The sequence below is a fragment of the Mytilus galloprovincialis genome, chromosome 10 (assembly GCF_965363235.1).
Source record: "Mytilus galloprovincialis chromosome 10, xbMytGall1.hap1.1, whole genome shotgun sequence".
NCBI classification, from domain to species: domain Eukaryota; kingdom Metazoa; phylum Mollusca; class Bivalvia; order Mytilida; family Mytilidae; genus Mytilus; species Mytilus galloprovincialis.
The window spans coordinates 58405268-58426596 of NC_134847.1; the positions used below are offsets into that span (position 1 = coordinate 58405268).

General features: G+C 31.5%; 1 protein-coding gene across 1 annotated transcript in view; it reads left to right on the plus strand.

The window, feature by feature from the left end:
- The window catches only part of LOC143047953 (cadherin EGF LAG seven-pass G-type receptor fmi-1-like), a 53390-nt gene that overhangs the window by 15964 nt on the left and 16097 nt on the right, over positions 1-21329 (plus strand). The window contains exons 3-16 of the mRNA XM_076221326.1: positions 427-510; positions 1145-1272; positions 2112-2150; positions 6210-6299; positions 7745-7834; positions 11545-11652; positions 12021-12143; positions 13059-13155; positions 14391-14500; positions 15026-15199; positions 16215-16364; positions 17109-17264; positions 17852-18042; positions 18738-18852. Coding sequence (XP_076077441.1) covers positions 427-510; positions 1145-1272; positions 2112-2150; positions 6210-6299; positions 7745-7834; positions 11545-11652; positions 12021-12143; positions 13059-13155; positions 14391-14500; positions 15026-15199; positions 16215-16364; positions 17109-17264; positions 17852-18042; positions 18738-18852 — 1655 coding nt within the window. The remainder of the gene's footprint in view (positions 1-426; positions 511-1144; positions 1273-2111; positions 2151-6209; positions 6300-7744; positions 7835-11544; positions 11653-12020; positions 12144-13058; positions 13156-14390; positions 14501-15025; positions 15200-16214; positions 16365-17108; positions 17265-17851; positions 18043-18737; positions 18853-21329) is intronic.

Below are 21329 nucleotides of genomic sequence, written 5' to 3' on the forward strand. Positions count from 1 at the left end.
GACGACTGTGAATCTTAAGGTGAAATATAAAGAAAGCGGTGAAAATTGCAAAATTTTGTTGAATAGATATGTAGGGGTTTTGAATTGGTGGTCTGACATCTAATTATCGACTTACAATGCATGACTTTTCATTTTGGTATGCAGTCATAAAAAAGACAGACATGTAGTTGGACATTTCACAATAATAGTGTGATTTTTAAAATTTCAAACGAAAGCTACATGTACATTTGTTTCTCTGACTTAATTTGTGTAAATAATTAACAAATTTAAGTACAGAATAAAACAAGCGGAGGTATATCTGATTTTGATTCCAATTTACAGTTAAGTCCACAATTTATAGTCCATTTTGTTGATATTAATTTATAAGAAATAGTATGCAACGTTTTAAATTGTAAATGTATTTTGTATTATCTATGCTTATTGTAGATGAATACTGCAGTAATTCATCTTTATTTTATTCTGATTACGGCGTCTATTTCAATGACAGCGATACATTAAATGATACATTAGGTAAGAATATGTTTAGATAGTTAAGAAGGATTATACTGCCAGTAGAGCATCAAAAAGTAAAATATATGTATTTGTCTGTCCGTCTGCGTACGATCGCCGAAACGAGGTTTAAACCAATAGTTTGTTAGTTATATGTCTTTTATTTAGGAAAAGCCGTTACAATCTCATTACGACGTTTTGTTAAAGACAATACTGTCAATCGAATTACGAGTACGGATCATTTTTGTAAAACAGTTGCATTTGTCCGAACTCCGGACCAATGGGAAACCTTTAATAAGGCCCGTTGTTTAAGATAATTTATAATTAATCAACCTTAAGCTAAACTCTAATTTGTGTGCTTGTTTGTTGGTTGCAAGTATGTTAAAATTTGGCTCTTTATTTTTATCAGAAATATATTGGTGGAAACTTGTATTAAACGGCAGAAAAAAATTGTTTAAAAAAAAGAAGGATTATGTTATGAGAAGTGTTTAAAAAGTCATTTTTGCGAAAAAGAAGTGTTGCCAAAGAATACATAGCTCAGGAAAAAGCCAGAATGGTTTAAATTGAATAAAACGAACATTGATTCAAGCAAATATATGTATTATGAAATTCTAAAGTTAGGGGTAATTTTATTTTTAATTTTCCTTTTTTTCAGCTTCTCCAATATATTCATATTCTGACTTGCTGAGTGGTTTTCTAAGCTTTAGAAATAGAGAATGCAACAATTCTATGAGATTTAAAGAAAATGAATTATTTCTGACAATTGATTTGATGAAAGATTGTGTGAGTTTAAATTAGGATATATTATAAAACTATTCTAAAACACAACATTTTGACAGTAATTGATATTCTTTCAAAGCTGTTTGTTTCGTTTTGTGATTATGTAAGAAACAAACACTGTTTCAATGTTGAAGACGAATTGTCAAGTATATTTTATTCACTGAAGTGTATTATATCGAGTCTATTCTGAATATAACATATTCAGTTCCTCAAACTTCCTAACTTTTGAAAATCTTACATTTACTATTATTTCGACTGATTTTTTTAAGACGGTTGATCAAAGTTACTATTTAGAGGTTATAATACCGTTCACCAACACAAGCTCCGTTCTTTTATTTTTTTTTCATTTTATGCGTCATGTCTGTACTGGTTTTGTGTCATCAATGGATACCCCATATCCTTTGTTGTTCTCTTGTTGTTGATTAATATGTTTTTGTATTTATTTATTCTATTCTGATTGTAAATCATAAAGTAACGATTCATCAAAAAGTAGTTTTGGACTTTTTGTTATCAGTGGTATCTTTGATTATTCTTGGGATTAGATGCTCATGTGAATTTAAATTGGGAACAAAAGAATAAAATACCTATGACTATTATACTATCAATAAATTATGTCCAACCTGGTACAAATAAAAATTGGAGTTGAAATTACTTTTTTGTATGGAATCTTTTGGTTTGTATTTGTTGTGCTATTTATTGTTATTCTTTTTACTATTATCATAATGATTATTGTAATTAATCGGTTTTAGTGTCGTTATATAAATGAGTAAATCAAGAAAAACGCTTGTTTTAATAGATAACGTGTTGTTTTTATTTTTTGATATAATCACTTTACGTTACAGAATAAGCAGTCTTTCTCCTGTCAAGTTGATTGTGGAGGGGTAAGATTTATACGTGATGAAACATATAGATTCAAGGTCCAATTTAATATGTAAAATGTGACTCTACCACTGGGGTAGATGTAATCTCCGTAGCTGCAGTTAGGTATATCAAAAGTTGGCGGACGATGTTTGTGGTAAATTTTTCGTTGTCAATTTTGTAATAATAAAGTATCATTCTTCAGTAATTCGTGTCTTTTTTTTAACGTATTTTTTTATTTGAAATTAAAATATGAAGTGTGGTTTTTTTCATAATTCAACCGCTAAATGGAGAAAACAGCAATCTAAAATATCGTGATGATATACGGTAACTGAAATAAATAAATTGACAATGATAAACGTAACTGGAAATATTGATATCCGTAACTGATTTTATTTCTAAACAATTCAATCATGTTTGAAATAAAATAAATGTCTCCGGTTATTAAAAGTGTAATAAATATGAATCAGAATTGTTCTTCGAAGTCCTCCAATTATTATGTGAAAATGTTTATCAGGCTACCAATTCTGTATTTCAATATATATAACACCATGCATAGCGAGGTAGAGGACGAATATTTGGTAGATTATTACGGACAGGCCTTAAGCAAATGCAAAAATCTTAATCTCAAACACACCAAACAAATTGATAAAAACTGTCCTATTCTTGATTTGGTAAAGGCATTTCCTTATGGTAGAGTAAACCTGGTTGTATATGTAGCTAAGCCTCTCACTTGTATGAAAGTCCCATAGAATTCCATTATATTTACAACATTCTTTTAAAAAAGCAAACAGACATGATAGGTCAAAATATCAAAATGGATACAATGTATCACAGTCAACATTATTTTAAAATCTTAATTTCTATAAAACAAAATTTAAAACTATTTCAACAGAGAAACAGAAAAAGGCATATAAACACTTAAAAGGTGAAGCCTATAAGCCAAATTTGAAGGCAAGAGTACAAAATGACCATAGCACCGTGACACAATGGCGGTATGTATGAATACTGAGCCACCCAACCAAAAATAATCAAACAGTAACATACAGTAAAGGTCAACAATATACAAAATCAAAATAAAATAGCACAATATCACGAACAAGTACCTAAACACTACATTTCACTCCCCTATAACCGTAGCCAAAGTGGGGCTGTGCGGGATGGACAAGAACGCATCAACGTCCGGTCAGAATGCCTCGTGTAGAGAGAATTCTGTGCTCATTGTATGTAAATAATCATTGTAACAACTCTTTGAGGGATCCATACATTGCATGTGACAACGATAAATTTCCCAATGCATTCCGTCCCTATGCAATATTCCATTCCTGTGGCAGTCCAAATTTCTTCGACCTTCATCCAGAACGGCCTCTGATGCAAGACTCACCTACTGTGGTTATTTTTTTTTCTACTTTTTTTCGTCCTGAACATATATATATAATAAAAAGAAGATGTGGTACGAATGTCGATAAGAAATTTCTCCACAGGAGACCGAAATGACACAGAAATAAACAGTTTTAAGATCACTGTATGGCCTATAAGAGTTAGCAGTGTCCATACCGAATAGTCTGTTATTAAAGGCCAGAAGAGATAAATATAACGCTATTCAAACAAGTCAACTGTGGTCTTATTTAGATACCCAGAAAACTAATAACGAAAAACAAATATGTAACACAGCAACAGACAAATACCGAATGTGGCGATGATTAACATGTTAGCTGGCATCCAACCCTCCTCTAACCTGGGACAATGGTATAACAGTAAATCATAAGAGCAGTCTAAAAAATCAGTTAAAAACGCATCAGGTGGATAAAAATAAAAATAAAGTTTACTTAAACAAAGTGAACGTGGGAGGGTACTTGTACATCCCAAAAACAAACAGACACTAAATACAGATCTGAGAGTAACCGCAAGTATTAAAAGCTAGTTCCAAGCCAATAAAAACGTATAATGAACATCATGCAACTAAGACTAAGTTATCATTTATTACACATCCAACATCTGAAGGATTAAGTGCGAAGATATCATCAACAGCAGAATTTTTCTTATGATGGTATAGCATTGTGGGCATATTTTTTTTATTCTGATGATTTCCTATATTTTATTTCCGAAAAAAATGAAGGTCGGAACTATTAAATCAAAGATAATGAATAAAGCTGAAACATGACAACTCAACCGTTACGAATATCCTTCTCTAAACGTTCATTACAGTTACGGATATCAGTCTTTATCCCGCCATTGGGTGTCCTACTATACAGATACAGCCTTACAGATATCTGCAATGCTGTATCTGTATACTATACAGATATCGCTTGAAAGCTCCGCCCACTGCCGGACTGAGTATTGTTTGAACCTGTTTGACCTCAGAATGTGTATTCCAGTTGAATTCCAATGAAGATGACAATTGTCGATTTCAAAACTTAAATGTGTATGATTGTGTTACAAAATCAACCATGTCAATTTCAGCATGCATGTTTAGTGAATGTCAAGTCTAAAGCGTAGGACAACTCGTACACTTCTATTTCAAATTTGACAATGTTTTGTTATTTGTTTATACTGTTGAAATTAGTTGTTTTGTTAAAATAGATAATTATTCACCTTGATCGATGTATTATTGTTGACCATTCGAGATTCTTTTTTGCGAACCAGTCTTCAGAGTATATGTGATTTTGATATTACTACCCGGGCCTCAAGTGATTACAAATCGTAAATAAATGCTTTATATGTTAGTTTTTGTGTCTTTCAAAACACAAACCATATACAGAATTAATTGCAGGATAAAGACAATAACTGTTTAGTGTCTTTAAATATCAGTTGTATTTGTACTCGGCTTGAAACAGGTGTAGTAGCTCGCTAAAAGCTCGCATACACCTTGTTTTCTAGCCTCGTACAAATACAGCTGATATATAAAGACACTAAACAGTTATTGTCTATATACAGTTACCCATATCCTCGCGAATTTTTGAAATGATGATTTCTCCATTTAGCGGTTGAACTAAGAAAAGAAGCTCTGTATTTCAGTTTCAAACTTTGCAATACTTTGAATAAGACACAAAATACCGAAGAATAATACAGAATTATTACAGAATAGATAAAAGGAATATTTACCAGTAACATCGTCCGCCATCTTCGGATATACGTAACTGCAGTTACGGAGATCACATTTACCCCAGTGTCTACTGAAATATTTTGTATCAGTAAGAAAAAGAAACGAGATATAACTTATTGTACCTCGTAATCAGAGGAGTAATGTTTATCTGCTAACAATAAAGAGAAAAAAACATTGTTTTAAGCGTGACATATTTAAATAGTAATAAATGTAATTGCAGTTTTGTTGGAATAATCAAACGCTCTACTGCTTGACATATGTTATCAAATAGGCAAAACAGTAACGCATGCTGCTTTAAAAGAGATAAGATATACAATATTGTAACACAGTGGCAGTTTCCATTGAAGGCATCGACAACGATGCAATAGCAGTTTTAAGCAAAAGACTCAAAAAGAAAAGTGCTTTTAAATGCGTTCCTTATTTAGACGGTTACCGAGCGTTTTCAATGATTATGGGTGGATGGTCCGTGTATATCTGCATCCATTCGTTTTTCGTTTTGAAATATCAAAAACAAAAAACGAAAGTGATTTCAATTTTCGTTTTTGATTTCTTAAAAACCAAAATGAAAAACGAAAGTGTTTTCATTTTTCGTTTTTGATTTCTTAAAAACCAAAATGAAAAACGAAAGTGTTTTCATTTTTCGTTTTTGATTTCTTAAAAACCAAAATTAAAAACGAAAGTGTTTTCATTTTTCGTTTTTGATTTCTTAAAAACCAAAATGAAAAACAAAATAGTTTTCGTTTTTCGTTTTTGATTTCACAAAACAAAAAACGAAAAACAAAAGTATTTTCATTTTTCATTTTTGATTTCACAAAAACAAGATGTATTCTGTCTTCATCAAAATCTTAACTTTAATAAATTGGCATGAAAAAAATGTCGTTAAATTTAATGATTAGATAATACTTACATATGAAATCAATGAAATGAAACATGTATAGATACATATTTATAGCGCTTTGAGTGTGTTTGTTTTCAGTTGGCACAGTCTTTAGAACTTAGACGAAACTCTCTACCATCAGGAAAGGTTTCATTTAAGGAGAGTCAATACTCACAATCCATTCCTGAGGTATGATAAATTTAAATGAGCTTGCTATAAAAATAGCTGTCAAGTACGTAGTAGTTTGTTCATGTATTTTTTATATTAATGACATGACTTTATCCGTTTTTATGACAAATATAGTGTATCAAACAAAACATAAAACAAAATATTTGTATATGCAATAATCGTTGTTTGGATTGGCTTACAAAAGAACTTTGAATTCATAGTAGATATGAGAATCCCACTGTCTCCAACAAGTTAACGAAAAAAGATTTTTTTTAAACCAGTCTATTTCTCCTTTCTGGTATTTGAATAAATGAAAATAATCATGATCTTAAGAGTAAAAAACAACCAACCAATAAAGGAGAAGGTTCAGTAAGACCCCTTTTTGGTCCCAAAATTTAGCAGTCTTACAAAATTGTTCAAACGTATACTTTAAGCTATTTATTGGAAAGTAGAATACTTATTTTACATAAATATGGGCTGTTTTGACAATATAATGTACATGTATCGGGTATAGTCATTGATATGGTTATATTTATTAATTTACTGTTTACAAAATATTGATTTTTTTTTAAATACTAAGGCTTTTCTACCTCAGGCATAGATTACCTTAACTGTATTTGGCAAATTTTTTAGGAATTTTGGTCCTCAATGCTCTGCAACTTCGTACTTTATTTGGCCTTTTTAACTTTTTTGGATTCGAGCGTCACTGATGAGTCTTTTGTTGACGAAACGCGCGTCTGGCGTATATGTTAAATTTGGTCCTAGTATCTTTGATGAGTTTATTTATTAGCATCATTAAGCCATGCTAAATTACTAAAATCTACAATTTTACCATTTGTATTTAATTTAAGACGGTTTCTTTTAAATGTAAGTCGTACACAATTTTACCATTTGTATTTAATTTAAGACGGTTTCTTTTAAATATAAGTCGTATTTGATGAAAATACATAACATGTATAAAGGTTGAGGATGAACACGAATGTGGCCACCTTCATTTTTGACAAAAACATCTGAAAAGTGATATATTATAGCATATTTGATAGATTTTAAATATTTAAGCGTAAATTTGAGCGTCTTTGGTTACTATATCAGTTCAAATCTTTCACACAGTAGTTGAATCTAAAAATGTAGACACTTAAGTGTTTAAAAAAGTGTTCAAAATCTTTCTTTAGATGAACCTAAATTTGGGGCCAAAATCGATCCTTACCGGACGTTTTCCTTTGATCATTTACAGGTCCAATAACGTCTTGCCAACACATCTGTCAATGCGATTTCATTTTATCTATTTCATATATTGATTTTATCATGCATACATTCTGTATGGCCTTTGCTCATTGTTGAAGGCCGTAGGGTGACCTGTAGTTGTTAATTTCTGTGTCATTTTAGTCTCTTGCGGAGAGTCGTCTCATTGGCAATCATACCACCTCTTTTTTATATGTATTCCACATTGTTTCCTTGAATTTTAGAATTTCTCACCATTTGTTGTTTTTGATGTGACAAATGAAATTAGCCAAACAGACTGTTATTCACTAAACAAAGGAGAATTAGTAATGAAGGTAAGATTGAACAATAATACATGCGATTAAACAACTTTTATTAAAACAAAACAGTATGTAATTTGTTCACATGTTATGTATTATACATTTTAAGGTGCAAAACGATATAATCTGTGAATTTTTTTAAAGGTCATACTTGTGATCTCTAAAAGCTGTAATTTAGTTGATGTAATCAGTAATGGACATATATGTATTTAATGAGTTTGAATGCTATGCATTGAATCTCTGACCTTACAAGGTTCTTTAGTGTTTTTTTCCGGCTTTACCAAAAAGTGAACAGGAACCTAAATCCTTCTTAGAACTGTTTCTATCTATCATTTTGTCTAAAGTAGATCGGATAGCCGGTGACATAGTGCATTTGATGATCCGAAAACTAAGCATATTGTCTACATCATAAATATTAACCGTTAGTCACTTGATATCGTTTGCCTTGTTTAAAAAAATAGAAGACGATAGCAACTGTTGATTACGACATTATCCAGTTTTTAAAATGGACATAGCAAATTTTTATTAGAGTAGCCCAAGGTGGTGGAATGGCATTATATGAACGATACTTACGTCCAAACAAGTCAAGTTGTGCTTCTCATTCTTAATGAGTGATGCTGGATTAGTTGTATATAATTCCCACATATAAGTCAATAAAATGGCAATTACATCTTTTGTTACACTATCAACTAGGTGACGAGATGCCAGAAATCACTAGTTGCTTCTTGAAAAACACCCAAGGCCTGTCATGCTTTAACACCATTATATGCCATGTCACAACCATTCAAAAGTACATAAGAAAAATACTGAATTTGAGGTATATTTAGAATAGAAAGTCCCCAATCAAATGGCAGAATTCAAAAGTTCAAAACGCCAAACGAATGATTACAACTGTACTATTCCTGGGTGTGTAAAAGCATTTTCAAATGTTAAAAACTGTGTATTACACCTTGTTTTATAGATAGTAAAACCTCTCACTTACATGACAATCACAGAAAATTCAATTATAGTGTATTGACCACGATGTGTGAACAAAACAAACAGACATAATAAAAATGCAGTGAGAATACAAGTGTCCGAATTTTGTTGACCGAATGATTCTGCTACATCATGAACTAGCTTGAATTCATCGAAATTCTGGTGAATAGTGCTTTGTAAATGACATCGAAATCAGTATAATATATTTCAGGAAAATATGTGCATCAGCATCCGCGTGATTGCATGGTGCTATTTGCGACCATTGATTGCTTTGTGGCTTAGACAATTTTTACGAATGGTAACAACGATGTTCATGTCTGTGTTTATGATTAATATTTTGTTTGCCAAAAAAATACTTTTTTTATCGAATGAAAAATGTTCATTACAGAGGATGATTACCATGCCTTCTCCTTTTCTTCTAGAGCTTGTTCTGAGCTTTTCTTGGTTCACTTTTCAAATTATCGCCTGGAATACACATTTACTCGCGAAATAATTATTATCAGAAAGAACTTTAGCACTTCTTATAATGGTATCAACTGGGATTGTATTGATAATTAAAGGAACCATTATGCGATAATGATGAGGAAAGTTACTTTTTTTTCACAGATGACGACGGATATGTTTATATTTTCGTTACGAAAATCCCTATCAATTTTCCCCAAATATGACTTTTCAAATAAATTTTATGATCTGGGTTTATCTACATTGGCAAAACGACGGATGCCACTGTCACTGGAGCACCTTTTGTGTTTAATTGAATTTGTGTTGTTCAGTCTTTAGTTTTTTATTTTGTGTGTTGCATACTGTTGTTTGTCTTATGTCGTTTTTTGTTATTTGACACTACTTTGTCAGTTGGTTTTTGAATTATGAATTTGAATGTTACTAATTATCTTTTTTCCCTTATTTGCATTCGAACTCAGTTGACAAGTAATTTTCGAAAAACAATTTGTTTCTATGGTGCGCTTGATACCCGACGTAAAATATCATTTATTCGATTTTTTAAATACACACCATTTTTTCCCCAACCTACGGGACAGCTTCATAAAAAGCAAACAAAACATCTATTCATTTATTTTTACATTATCTTTTTACGTCATGGAATTACACTTAGCTATCATTTTAATTATATGTGTCACTGGAATGCTGTAGCATTGACATATCCGGTATTTTTTTCAATATCATTATATTTTGTGGCAATCAACTCCTAAGTAAATTTCCACAAACCTGTAAACGAATTTCGAGATGCGATTTGTGTTCAAACACAAAACAACAACATAAATGTTGCATCAAACAAATTATGTTTCCATGAGCCCAATCATATCATTATGTTATTCAGATGATAACAAATCGGATCGTTGGAAAACGTATCTAGTCAGGAAGGCTTAAATGATTTATCAGGTTCATCGATTCTTTCAAACACAACAAATAGTAAAATAAAAAAAGTTATCGTAGGTTACTCAAAAAATGTTAAGGTCGTATAAATTTCGTGTTCGTTGTATGTTTTATAGTAAGCTACACAGATTGGTGCAAAAACAAATATAATTAAAAACCAATTGTTCAGAGAACAATTGAAGGTCTTTCCACCAGTTAATATCTATTTTGATATTAAAATATTAAAATCAGTCTAAAATGTCAGTTCATATGGCTTTATGATGTATATATATGAATTTAAAGCAAAGGTCAAAATCTAGAACGTCAAATTAACCTATGACCTTGACCTCAATTTGAAGGTCACAAACTGAGGATATCAAATCAAAAGACCCTAGGTCTCTAATACCAATGGTTAATAAGTTATATCACTTTACACATAATTTTAGATATGATAGGGGCAAAAACTCCCATTCATTGTCTACGCACCCTTTCAACTAAAATTATCATGTTACGACATGTCGCAACTAACAATTTAGTCAAAATAATTTGTCGATATCTTATACGGTTTCTGGAAATGAGTGGAAATAAGCCTAATTCAAAAATTAGAATATGACCTTGACCTTTTACCTTGACCTAATTTTCATTTTTTTGGACCAAGGACCTCAAATCAAAAGATCCTAGGTCTCTATCACTTATGGTGTTCCAGTTTAAAATACATTTCAAAATTTCAAATACAAAAGGGGAAATAACTCTCATATGGAGCGTTCATATTGCTTCGGTCGAAATTGGACAAATCATGCGAAGGATATAACGAGCAATTTTATAAAATAAATTTGTCGTAATCTCTTACGGTTGCGAAGGAGTCGTGATCACAAGGAAAACAGTGTTTGGGGAGATAACTCCTACAAAGAAAATTATTCGGTTACGCAGGGTAAATTTCAAAAGCGCATAAACTGTTCGATATCATATACCAAATATCTAAGCGACATATTGCGAAACAAATATTTATCGCAAGAACAAAATTAGGCGGAAGAAAAAAAAATAATCAGAAGAAAAACAATAGGTCTTTCCACAGAAAAGTGGAAAGACCTAATAATATTTTTCAAATAATTGATGATGTTTTATATGGGGATTCCTTTTAAATTAGATTTGTTGATTGGGTTATATCAATCATGTTTAACACAATAAACATAGAAAAAAAACTAATGCAAAAAACAAACAAGTTTATATACTGTTATTCAGTTAAATAGTTTTCATTGAAAACAATTGACATTGACGAAAAAGGCTTAAAGTTAATTAAGGCATGTCATGTGCCCATGTCTAAGCAGTTTTGGAATTGATTATATGACTTAAATGAATTATAACACTTTCTATAGAGTAACGACACTGGTCCATTCAGTATAGTTGGTAACGAAGTTCGTCTTGTAAAGGGACTAGATTATGACAAAGAAAAGAAAGTTTACAACGTGACATTGTCATATGAGGTTTGTATTCAAATAAATGATTACTGATAAAAATAAAATAACAACAGTCTTGTGACTAGGGCTATAATTATTATTAAAATCTAAAAGTTTGCAAACTGTGTAGAAATGTTCTATGTGTGATTCTTAGAAATGGATTTTCGAGGCCACAGCAGTGCACGGCAAGTTAGCAACAGTAACTTGTTGGCGTGTTGAACTATAACAAAATCATATTTGTATTCACATCTCTCAATGACCTGTCGAGTCCAATTCAAAAATACTATCTGTTTATTATATTATTGACTTCAATTTTTTTATTTTCTTGATAGGAAATATCAGATTTCAATTGTTTTGTTATTTGTACCCGTAACATTTATATCAATTTTATATAGCAACCTTCGAAAGCACAGAAGGTCCGGGAAACTGTGACACAATTAATTATAACGGTACAAGATGTGGATGATATGGATCCTATGTTTAATCAGACTGAATATGTGTATGATATTTACGAAAATGTAAGTCAAAAAGATATGTGTCATGAAAAAATTAAACAATCAGCTTTGAAATAATAATATACTGGTGCTATTGATTTTTTTTTGGGGGGGATAGGGGAACAGGTGTATAATTCTTTAGTTCTATTCAAAGATTACAATTTCGTATATCAAAGTAAGTAAATATGGAGAATTGAAAATAAAAACAATTAAAACCACAAAGTTTGGTTCAAACGAGTAAAACGAACTGTCCGATTTATGTAAAATAAAAACAACAATAACGAAAACATAAATATACTATACAACAACTGCTAACCCCAAGGGTGACTGGGGAATAGAATATGGTCACTTGGTCTTCTTCCGACCGGCAGTGAAACGCTTGCCGAAGTGGGGCGTCCGTTTGGCTGTGCGGAATGTATCAAGTTCGCAGTCACATCCAGTCAGATTGGGGACGTTAAATCCGATGCCTCGTGTAAGGAGCTCTTTGAGGGGTCCGTAGGTGGTCTGTTGCAAGGCAACATTTTTGTCCCTATCCAATATACCCTCATTTTCCAGTGGAATTCTAAATTTCCCTGACCATCATCCCAGATGGCCTCTATTATTTCAAGACCTACCAAAAGTATTTATTGTGAACTTGTTCTCGTCCTGAATATGCATGAAATATTTGCCGCTGGACTTTAAGCAACCAACAATCAATCAATCAACAACTGCTGAATTGCATGCCTCGAAAGTTGATTTACCAGAAGAGATAATGTTAAAGGATAATCATAAAGTGTTGAAATAAGATAATCTTAAATATATATAATTAACATGTATACTGCTGTACATTTGTTTGTTTTAAGACTACAAATAGAAATTCAAATGAATAAAATAGATCTTATTTAGTTGTTGTAGCATTTAACATATTATTAACTGCGCTATATTGTAATTTGCTTATAGGAAACCGATACAGAATGGAAGGACACAACTCCACCAATATACGCATACGATCGAGACGTTGGCGAAGGAAGGCAAAACCTATCTTATTCTTTTATGGGTAATTACGAAAACAGAATAACAAATAAATAAATCCAATATATACGCATAAATGATCTTGGCACTTTTATCAAACGGACAACTACACTGAACAATTTGACAGGCTTAAGACTGCTTCGGGTGTATATACGTTTTAGAAAAAACAATTTAAGACGAAGATATGAGAGAAATGATTAATTTTGATAGTGATAGGAGGGACAACTAGATGAATTTTCGACTGTGCATTTCCTCCGCTAATCTATTTCTGAAGACATACCAATTAGAAAAAGAAAAATCCCTTTATCAAAAAAACGAAATTGTTGAATTAAAAATGCAAAACAATATTTTAACAACAAATGTTTATATCATTGTTTCATGTTATATATACTTAAAGTAAGCTCAAAGTAACTGCTTTTATCTTGTTAATGAACCAACCATACGTTAATGCACGCCGTTACTTTTTAAGATAGTTTTTATATTGCAGTATCGTTTATAGTTAGTTACATTATAATCAGTACGCATAAACAATCTGGTTCAACAACAATTATTATTCTACGATGCAAGACTGTTTCCTCTGAATTTGTTACACTCATCCATGCCGAGGGTTCGTTGAATCCTAGTGGAACATTTTTGATTTCCTTGGGTGTCAATACCACATGCGATTAGCATTAAAATTTCAAAGATTAAGATTGCTGTCGTATACCTTTTTTCAGAAAAAAAATTGAAAATTACCAATTGATTTTTACGTAAAAGACTGGTGGTAAAAACTCCATGTATTATATTCAATACAAATATTAAAGACGTCGTTATCAAAGAGTAAACCGAATTTGTGTTTCAATGGAATATTTTTACCATTTAGATTTGATCGCTTTTGCTCAATCCCATATGCATAGTAAAGCAGCTTTGAGTTTCTTAGTCATCATTTTAGAGAACAATTTAAAGTATGTAGTCGCAGCTAGTTCGGCAATGAAAAAAACTTTTTAGCACGGACAGCGGGAAAAAGTACATAAATGTGTTTATAACACAAAACATAAACAGTGCAGTTTATGAGTTATAGGTGATGGACAATGCAGAGGCGTGGTCATACTATTGTTGCAAGCGCGATGAGAATATTTCCACAGCCTGCAAATCTCTTACAACTTCTAGAGTGTACTGTAAATATAAATGCAAGTAAAAAAAACACTGTTAAAAATTCGTTCTTTCTATATTGATTAGTCAGTATTTTATTTCTTAAGGTTATCTTTATTACCTTTATAGATAATTCTGTCCTGAATGATGTCGTTGCTATTAACACAACAACTGGACGTATACAAGTTCGTCAACAACTAGACAGGGAAAAAATACATGAATATGTTTATGCTATTAAGGTATATAATATTTCCTTTAGAAAACGTCTTCCATTAATATTGACATTCACCTGTAATAAAACAACCAACGTATAAATTAAGCGATCTGATTGAAATAATGAAAATTACATTGAATTTATCAGAATACCAGGAATCATAATACCCGCAATATTCCAGCAAAGTGCTATTAATATATCATCCATGAAAAACACAACGAAATTTTGTATATTTTGGAACAAGAAAATTAATACTGGTAACCCAAGGCCAGCAAGAAACCAAAATAAACTATTTAAGATCCATCCATGTCAAAATGTGTAATTTTGGGTATTTAATGCTCTTGGTACTTTATTTGGCCTTTTAACTTTTTCAATATGAGCGTCACTGATGAGTATTTTATCGACACAACTTCTAGGGTACACATTTGTATTCCTGGTATATATGATGAGTTTAATTGCAGTCGGATATACACCTATAAATCGGTTTCGATTTAATTTACTGTGTTACTTCGAAAAACGTCGAAACATATTTTAACTTTTCATTTTGCAGGCTGTACAGAACAACAACAATTTACGGAGTGCAACGGCTTCTCTTAAGATAACTGTATTAGACGTGAATGACAATCTACCAATCTTTGAAATCCCATTTGTAGATGTTGACATAGATGAACATTCAAGCCACGGTTCATTTATATGTCAAGTGTCGGCACATGATGGAGATCTTGTAAGAGCAATTTAACTATTAATAAATGTAATGGTACATTGCGATGTACGATGTTGCATTTATGACGATATCCAATGGGAAAAAATACAATCCACTTTTTTACATTTAAAATAATGAGAAACAAGTTTCGTTTTTATATAAAGTTAAGATAATTATTAAATTAAATGCATACTGTCATATATGCGTATACTAAACTAAGTCCTCAAGACACGTTTTTCATATTTCTTTACGGATCTTTAACGTTATATCGACAAATTTTAAATATTTCATTCATTGGTTGGTGATTACAAGATAATTAAATCTATATCCAGTTGTGTATTAAAGTTTTCTAAATCGTGTCTTTCATTAAAAATTACCAAAAAATCATTGAGCACGTAAATAATAAGTGACTTGAAACCGTTGTTCAAAAAGCATTTATATATTTCCCATGCATGTCTATTTGTCAATTTCACTTGTTTATATGGCGGGTTTTTCCTTGAGCTGTGCGGTGTCTGGAGTTCTTAATTTTGAATTGAAGGGACAGAACAAATAGTTTTATCATTATCGTCGGCTTTTTAAAATCAATTGTTAACTTAAAAAAGGGTAAAATTTAATATTCATTATATACCAGTTATGTTCATAAATCATGCCATAATAACCAACATTCAGTTTTCTTGTTATCGATCTCCGTTGATCAAATTCGTTTTTGACGACAATCTCAAATTCATTCACTGTAATGTGACACCAAGAAAAGATGGACTTTTCTTAAAAACATGATCCTTTGTCTTGTTTTTTCTACGTCTAGTTAAGTAGTCTGCAATTATTAAATATTATAGATTCATACCTGAAAATAGTGTTGATAATAAGCTCAAATGTATATCAAAACAAATATAATTTATACATAGAGCGAGTTATAAAAATTCTCTGAAACTGAACATAGACTCTTGTCATATTTTCGAGTGTGAAATTTTACTACACTTAAGTTTTGATCGTAATTAGATTTCCTCAATGATCATGCATATTTTCTCTCTTTCAGTACCCATTTAACTTGATCAGATATGACTTATCTAAATACCAGGAGATATTTTACATAGACCAGGATAAAGGAAAACCTGGTGGCGTTATAAAAGTTAATGATTCCTATACGTTTGATCGCGAGAAATTAGGAGATGCCATCACCATGTCAGTAAGTATCAGCTACGTATTACTCCCAATGCATTTTTTTTTAATTAATTTTGAATGTTGTTGATGTTTTAGAAAATTAATCGTTTGATCGTCTTTCTAAGCATTAACTTTATTTACTATTTACTTTGTAGCTTTCAACTGTCGATCGTTGTCACTTATCACTTACTAAACTAAGATTAGAGACGAAAGTAGTTAACCGCTGATGTTCATGTATACATAATTGATTAAGAGTTTACTGAACTAAGTTAAAACAAAGTATGAGAATATCATGAACTCCTAACGGTACAAGACCCCGCTATCTACAGAATTGTGTAACTGCTGCTACCTATACATTTACAACTCCATTATCCATCATGCAAATACACACCAAGTCAAACTTTTACGATCAGATTTCTTAAATCAAATAACAATTGTTATACTGACAAAGAACGATTTAGAACTTTGAATATTGCATAGATACATGTATATCATATCAGACTGTATATTGCCTAGTGTATATTTTGACATTTTAGTTTACGGGGTTGTGGTCTCATTTCATCTTATTTACTCATTGCATAGTTAAAAACAAGTAAGGAACTTTAAATTGTTTGTAAATGAATCATAACGACGCACATGCTGGGTTTAAACGACACAAAACGTATCTAAAGAGAACAAATTATTTTTACATGGTAAGGATTGGGAGCATGTATCAATCATGATGTTTCCCAACTCTGACTTCATTTTAAACATTTTTTTTATTTTCAAGGTTATTGCATATGATGTATCTAATTCTACAAATGAAAGAGAAGGTGGCAATATGACAGTTAATATTAACATTTTTGATATTAATGACAACACGCCAAAGTTTGTAGAGCCACATGGATATACCTTTAGTGGAGACAATTTAGGAATTGTTGGACAGGTAATTTAAGACTTCTCTTAACTCGTTACATTTGTAAGTCATATTAAACGAGTTTTTTTCAATTTTTCACGTTATCGAATATATTTAAACAATGCATGGATTTATACAAAACTAAGTCTCTTTTTTTATTATTTATTTCACATCTATAACATATTATTGACAAATAACATTACACGTGTGTTTATATTCACTGTGCGTTTGCTGAAGATATAATGAAAGGTCTCGCAGTTAGGGTTACGGCATACGGGAAATATGTGCGAATTAGTGTCTTGAAAGTTAATTATTCAAAATCTGTACATTTATGAAGATTTTAATAATATAAAGCATTTTATTAGAAGAAACAAGTTCACGTTCACTTTTTTACAGAGTAAAACTTTGAATTTCAAATATACAAAATATGCTGAACCTTTTACATATTTTCCGAAGTTTCATATGAGTTTGAAATTAATCTGACTGTCTGCTATCGATTATTAAAAGTAAATGTGTCAAGTCTTTGATATTATCCTCTGTAAAGAACTCACTCAAACCATAAAACACGTAGTATTTTTCAAATACTTAGAATCTTAAAAAATCTCTCTTGTTTAAAGGTTAATGCAACTGATGAAGATAGTCCCCTCAATGGCAACGGCGATGTTAGATATTTTATACCACCGTTTCCTGATGATAACCGTGTTACCATTGATTCAAACTCCGGCTATGTTAATTTAACCAGTCATATCATAGATACTTTAGACTTTAATGTGAAAGCTTGTGATCAACCGGTACAACAAGTCAGCAGGTAATTAAGTACACTATAATTTGAAAATAGAGTTTACCATGGTAAAATTCGTCATCAAGATCATTCAACCAAGGGCAAATAACCTTGTTTGCCCAGAGTAATGAAAAGTACGAATGATATAAATATATGTAAGACCGACCCAAACATCGAGCATTGGTTACAAAAAATAACTTATTTATTGGTTTCTATAAACCTTATGTTTTCGCATTTCTTATTTGTAATTGAGTAAGATATTTTAAAGATTAATGAAATTGAACGCATTGAGTGAATTGTACGAATAGTGAAGGGGTAACTGCCTAAGAATACAACAACAATGATAACGGTTATAAACGTGTATTCACTTCATTGTCATTAACACTTGGTGAGTATAGTAGTAATTAAAAGTGTTCCGTATGGTAGGTCAACAGGTGTGGTATAAGGCATTGCGTGAGGTAATGTCTTATAAAATAAGTTTACATATGCTATGAATCACGTAGCTGTATAATTGTATCGCGAAGAACAACTTAGTATATAACTTCGAAGTTTGGATTGTATGATTTTACATCGGTAGGGTATATATATATTTTAAGCTTCAGTAATTTGCAAACACTTTTCAATATGGTATTGTTTATATGTGTTTTGTTTGTGCTATCCTTGTATTTTGTTTTCATGATTTATTACTATCTATATTCAAATGGAAGCAAAATATATTTCAGATGTGATCTAGTATTGATAGTTTTAGCGAAAAATTTAACCACAACTGAACATGTAAAAATTGAAGCTAATGTGTCGGAAAATGTCAGACCTGGTACTATTGTAACATTCATAGGTGTAAGTATGTAAGCAAAATAACTTTTATTCATGTTTCATTTATAAGTTGTTTTGGTATAATCTTGACTGTTATTACACGTATATGTTTTCAAAATAATAAATGGTAATCAGAATAACAGATTTTAGGACATAATGATTGATTTTTCTCGTACTTATTATTTTTTCGTACCGTATTCTTATAAATAAAATGAGGAGAAAGATGCCAAAGGAAAATTGATAATAAAATGTAGAAATAAAATCGAACGTTCAATGCCATGGCAACACCACGAACCAAGATCAAAACAATAGCCAACAGTATTCCGTGTTTCTAAGGACACTTGTGTAATTTAAGTATCAAACACAACAAATCATATTTTTCCACAGTAAAATAGAGCAGACATAAAATTATTCAAGATTTTTTCCTGATGAGTGTTTAGTTATCGAGTTTTAAACACTTAATTCGTTAATCGAAAAGTTTATTGAATATTTATTGCACACAAAACCGATGTCCGTGTGGCTTTATCTACGGGGGACACCATATGATTGTTATGGAGGTAGAACATGTGCTTTGCGAATTTGACCCTTTAAAGACCGATGTAGCAATATTAGTAACATAGTGTTCTAGTGACCTTATATGATATATACGGGGTCAAAAAATTCCATATGCTCGAACCACATATGAAATTTACTGACCCCGTATATATCATATTAGGTCACTAGCACACTAACTAACGAATTTATCTTACCGACTATCTTTATTTGTGAAATTTAGACTATAGTTGTTTCATTTGCAATCATAACACATCTTCTTATTTCTATATTGAAGTATTCAAGTATTCAATTTTAAGAATCTTCTTCAACTGGTCGGAACTTGAAAAAACTAAAGTAAACAATAACTATTTATTATCAACAACCTTGATATAACAATATTAAACAGAACTTTCAAAACTTTCAAAGAATCAAACAGAGCCAAAGTAGTAACTCCACAACTAACCGTGTATTGAAATAAGCCCCGCCTCCCAACTAACCTTATATGGAATATACACGATCTCCAAGCGGACGCTTTTAACCAATCATATTCCTTGAAAATTATAGGAGGTACGATAAGTGTATGTATCCAGTTTTTAGTTCTATGTTTTTTTATAAACTACCTCGTTTAGCTAATTACTTCATAAAGCCTCCACTTAATCCACCAATATTTTGAAGGATTAAGGCCCACGACATTTCTGACCTGTAGATAACATATTTCGCAAAGAAGCGATGTATACAATCTTCATGTCACCTGTAATAAAACGACAAGAGTCGTGCTGTATATCAATAGGACATGTGCAATCAGTAGATTTCGACTTGAAGTCGTCATTATTGGATTTGTTTGCAATGTATTTTTTTTTTTGGGGGGGGGGGGTTGAGTTGGTCCACTCTCTTTGTGAATTAATATGCCCACTCAGTAAGAGAGGTACATTTCTTCTTTTTTTGTCTGACCGTTGTCCAACTTATAATAGTATCCCCTGTAACAACGAATCAACGTTCCAAAAATTATTGTATTGATCTTTATGCAAACATTTCATACTCACTTTGGTAAAGCTGATGACCGTAACTGCATTCACGGTCATCCCAAGATGTCGGATGAAAAAATAGGTCAGTATCTGTATTGTCTGTTACAGTGTTTCTATATCATTTTCTTTACAAAGGAGACATTGATACGATGTAAATTAATAAAAGATTCACACGGAAATTAAAAATTACTTCCGAGAAATGTGCATGAAACAGGAAATTCGATTTAAAAAAATCGTTAAGATGACCGTAAATCACAATCGAGGTGACCGTAACAGAATCAGCAATTCATAACAAGGGTGACCGTAATTGGTTAAAAGATGACCGTAATTTGTAAAGGATGACCGTAATTTCTAAATGATGACCGTAACTTTTAAAGGATGATCGTCAATTCTAAGAAATATCCGTATTTGTATAACTACTTTTTTGTATCAAATGATTAATGGTGTAGACATAGGCGGATCTAGGGGGCCCTGGGCCCCCCCCCCCCTTTCGTGGGAAAAATCTGGTTGATTATGTAGGGAATCATTGAAGCTTGACTGGAGCGCCCCCTTTAGGAAACGTTCTGGGTCCGCTTCTGGTAGATATAAAACGTATTTATATGAGAGTATTATCTTATAGGAAGGAGAAAATAAGACGTGCTTTAAATACAAAGTTCACCATATATATCTTTTTTTACGGTAGAGGTATAATTTTTAAAATGAACATACAACAAGACATGAAAAAGTGGGGAAAACATGCATCAAAAGCGCGATTAAATGACACCTTACAAGTATAATAAAAAAAAACAGCCTCCAACTAAAAGCCAAAAGATTTTTTTTATTTCTGGAATTCCTTGTAATGACATATAATAAATGCACTTTTTTAAAAATCCCAATGGATGTACACTCATTGATATTATATCGTCTTTGATTAGTCTTCTATTTTGTCTTGCAAGTAAAATA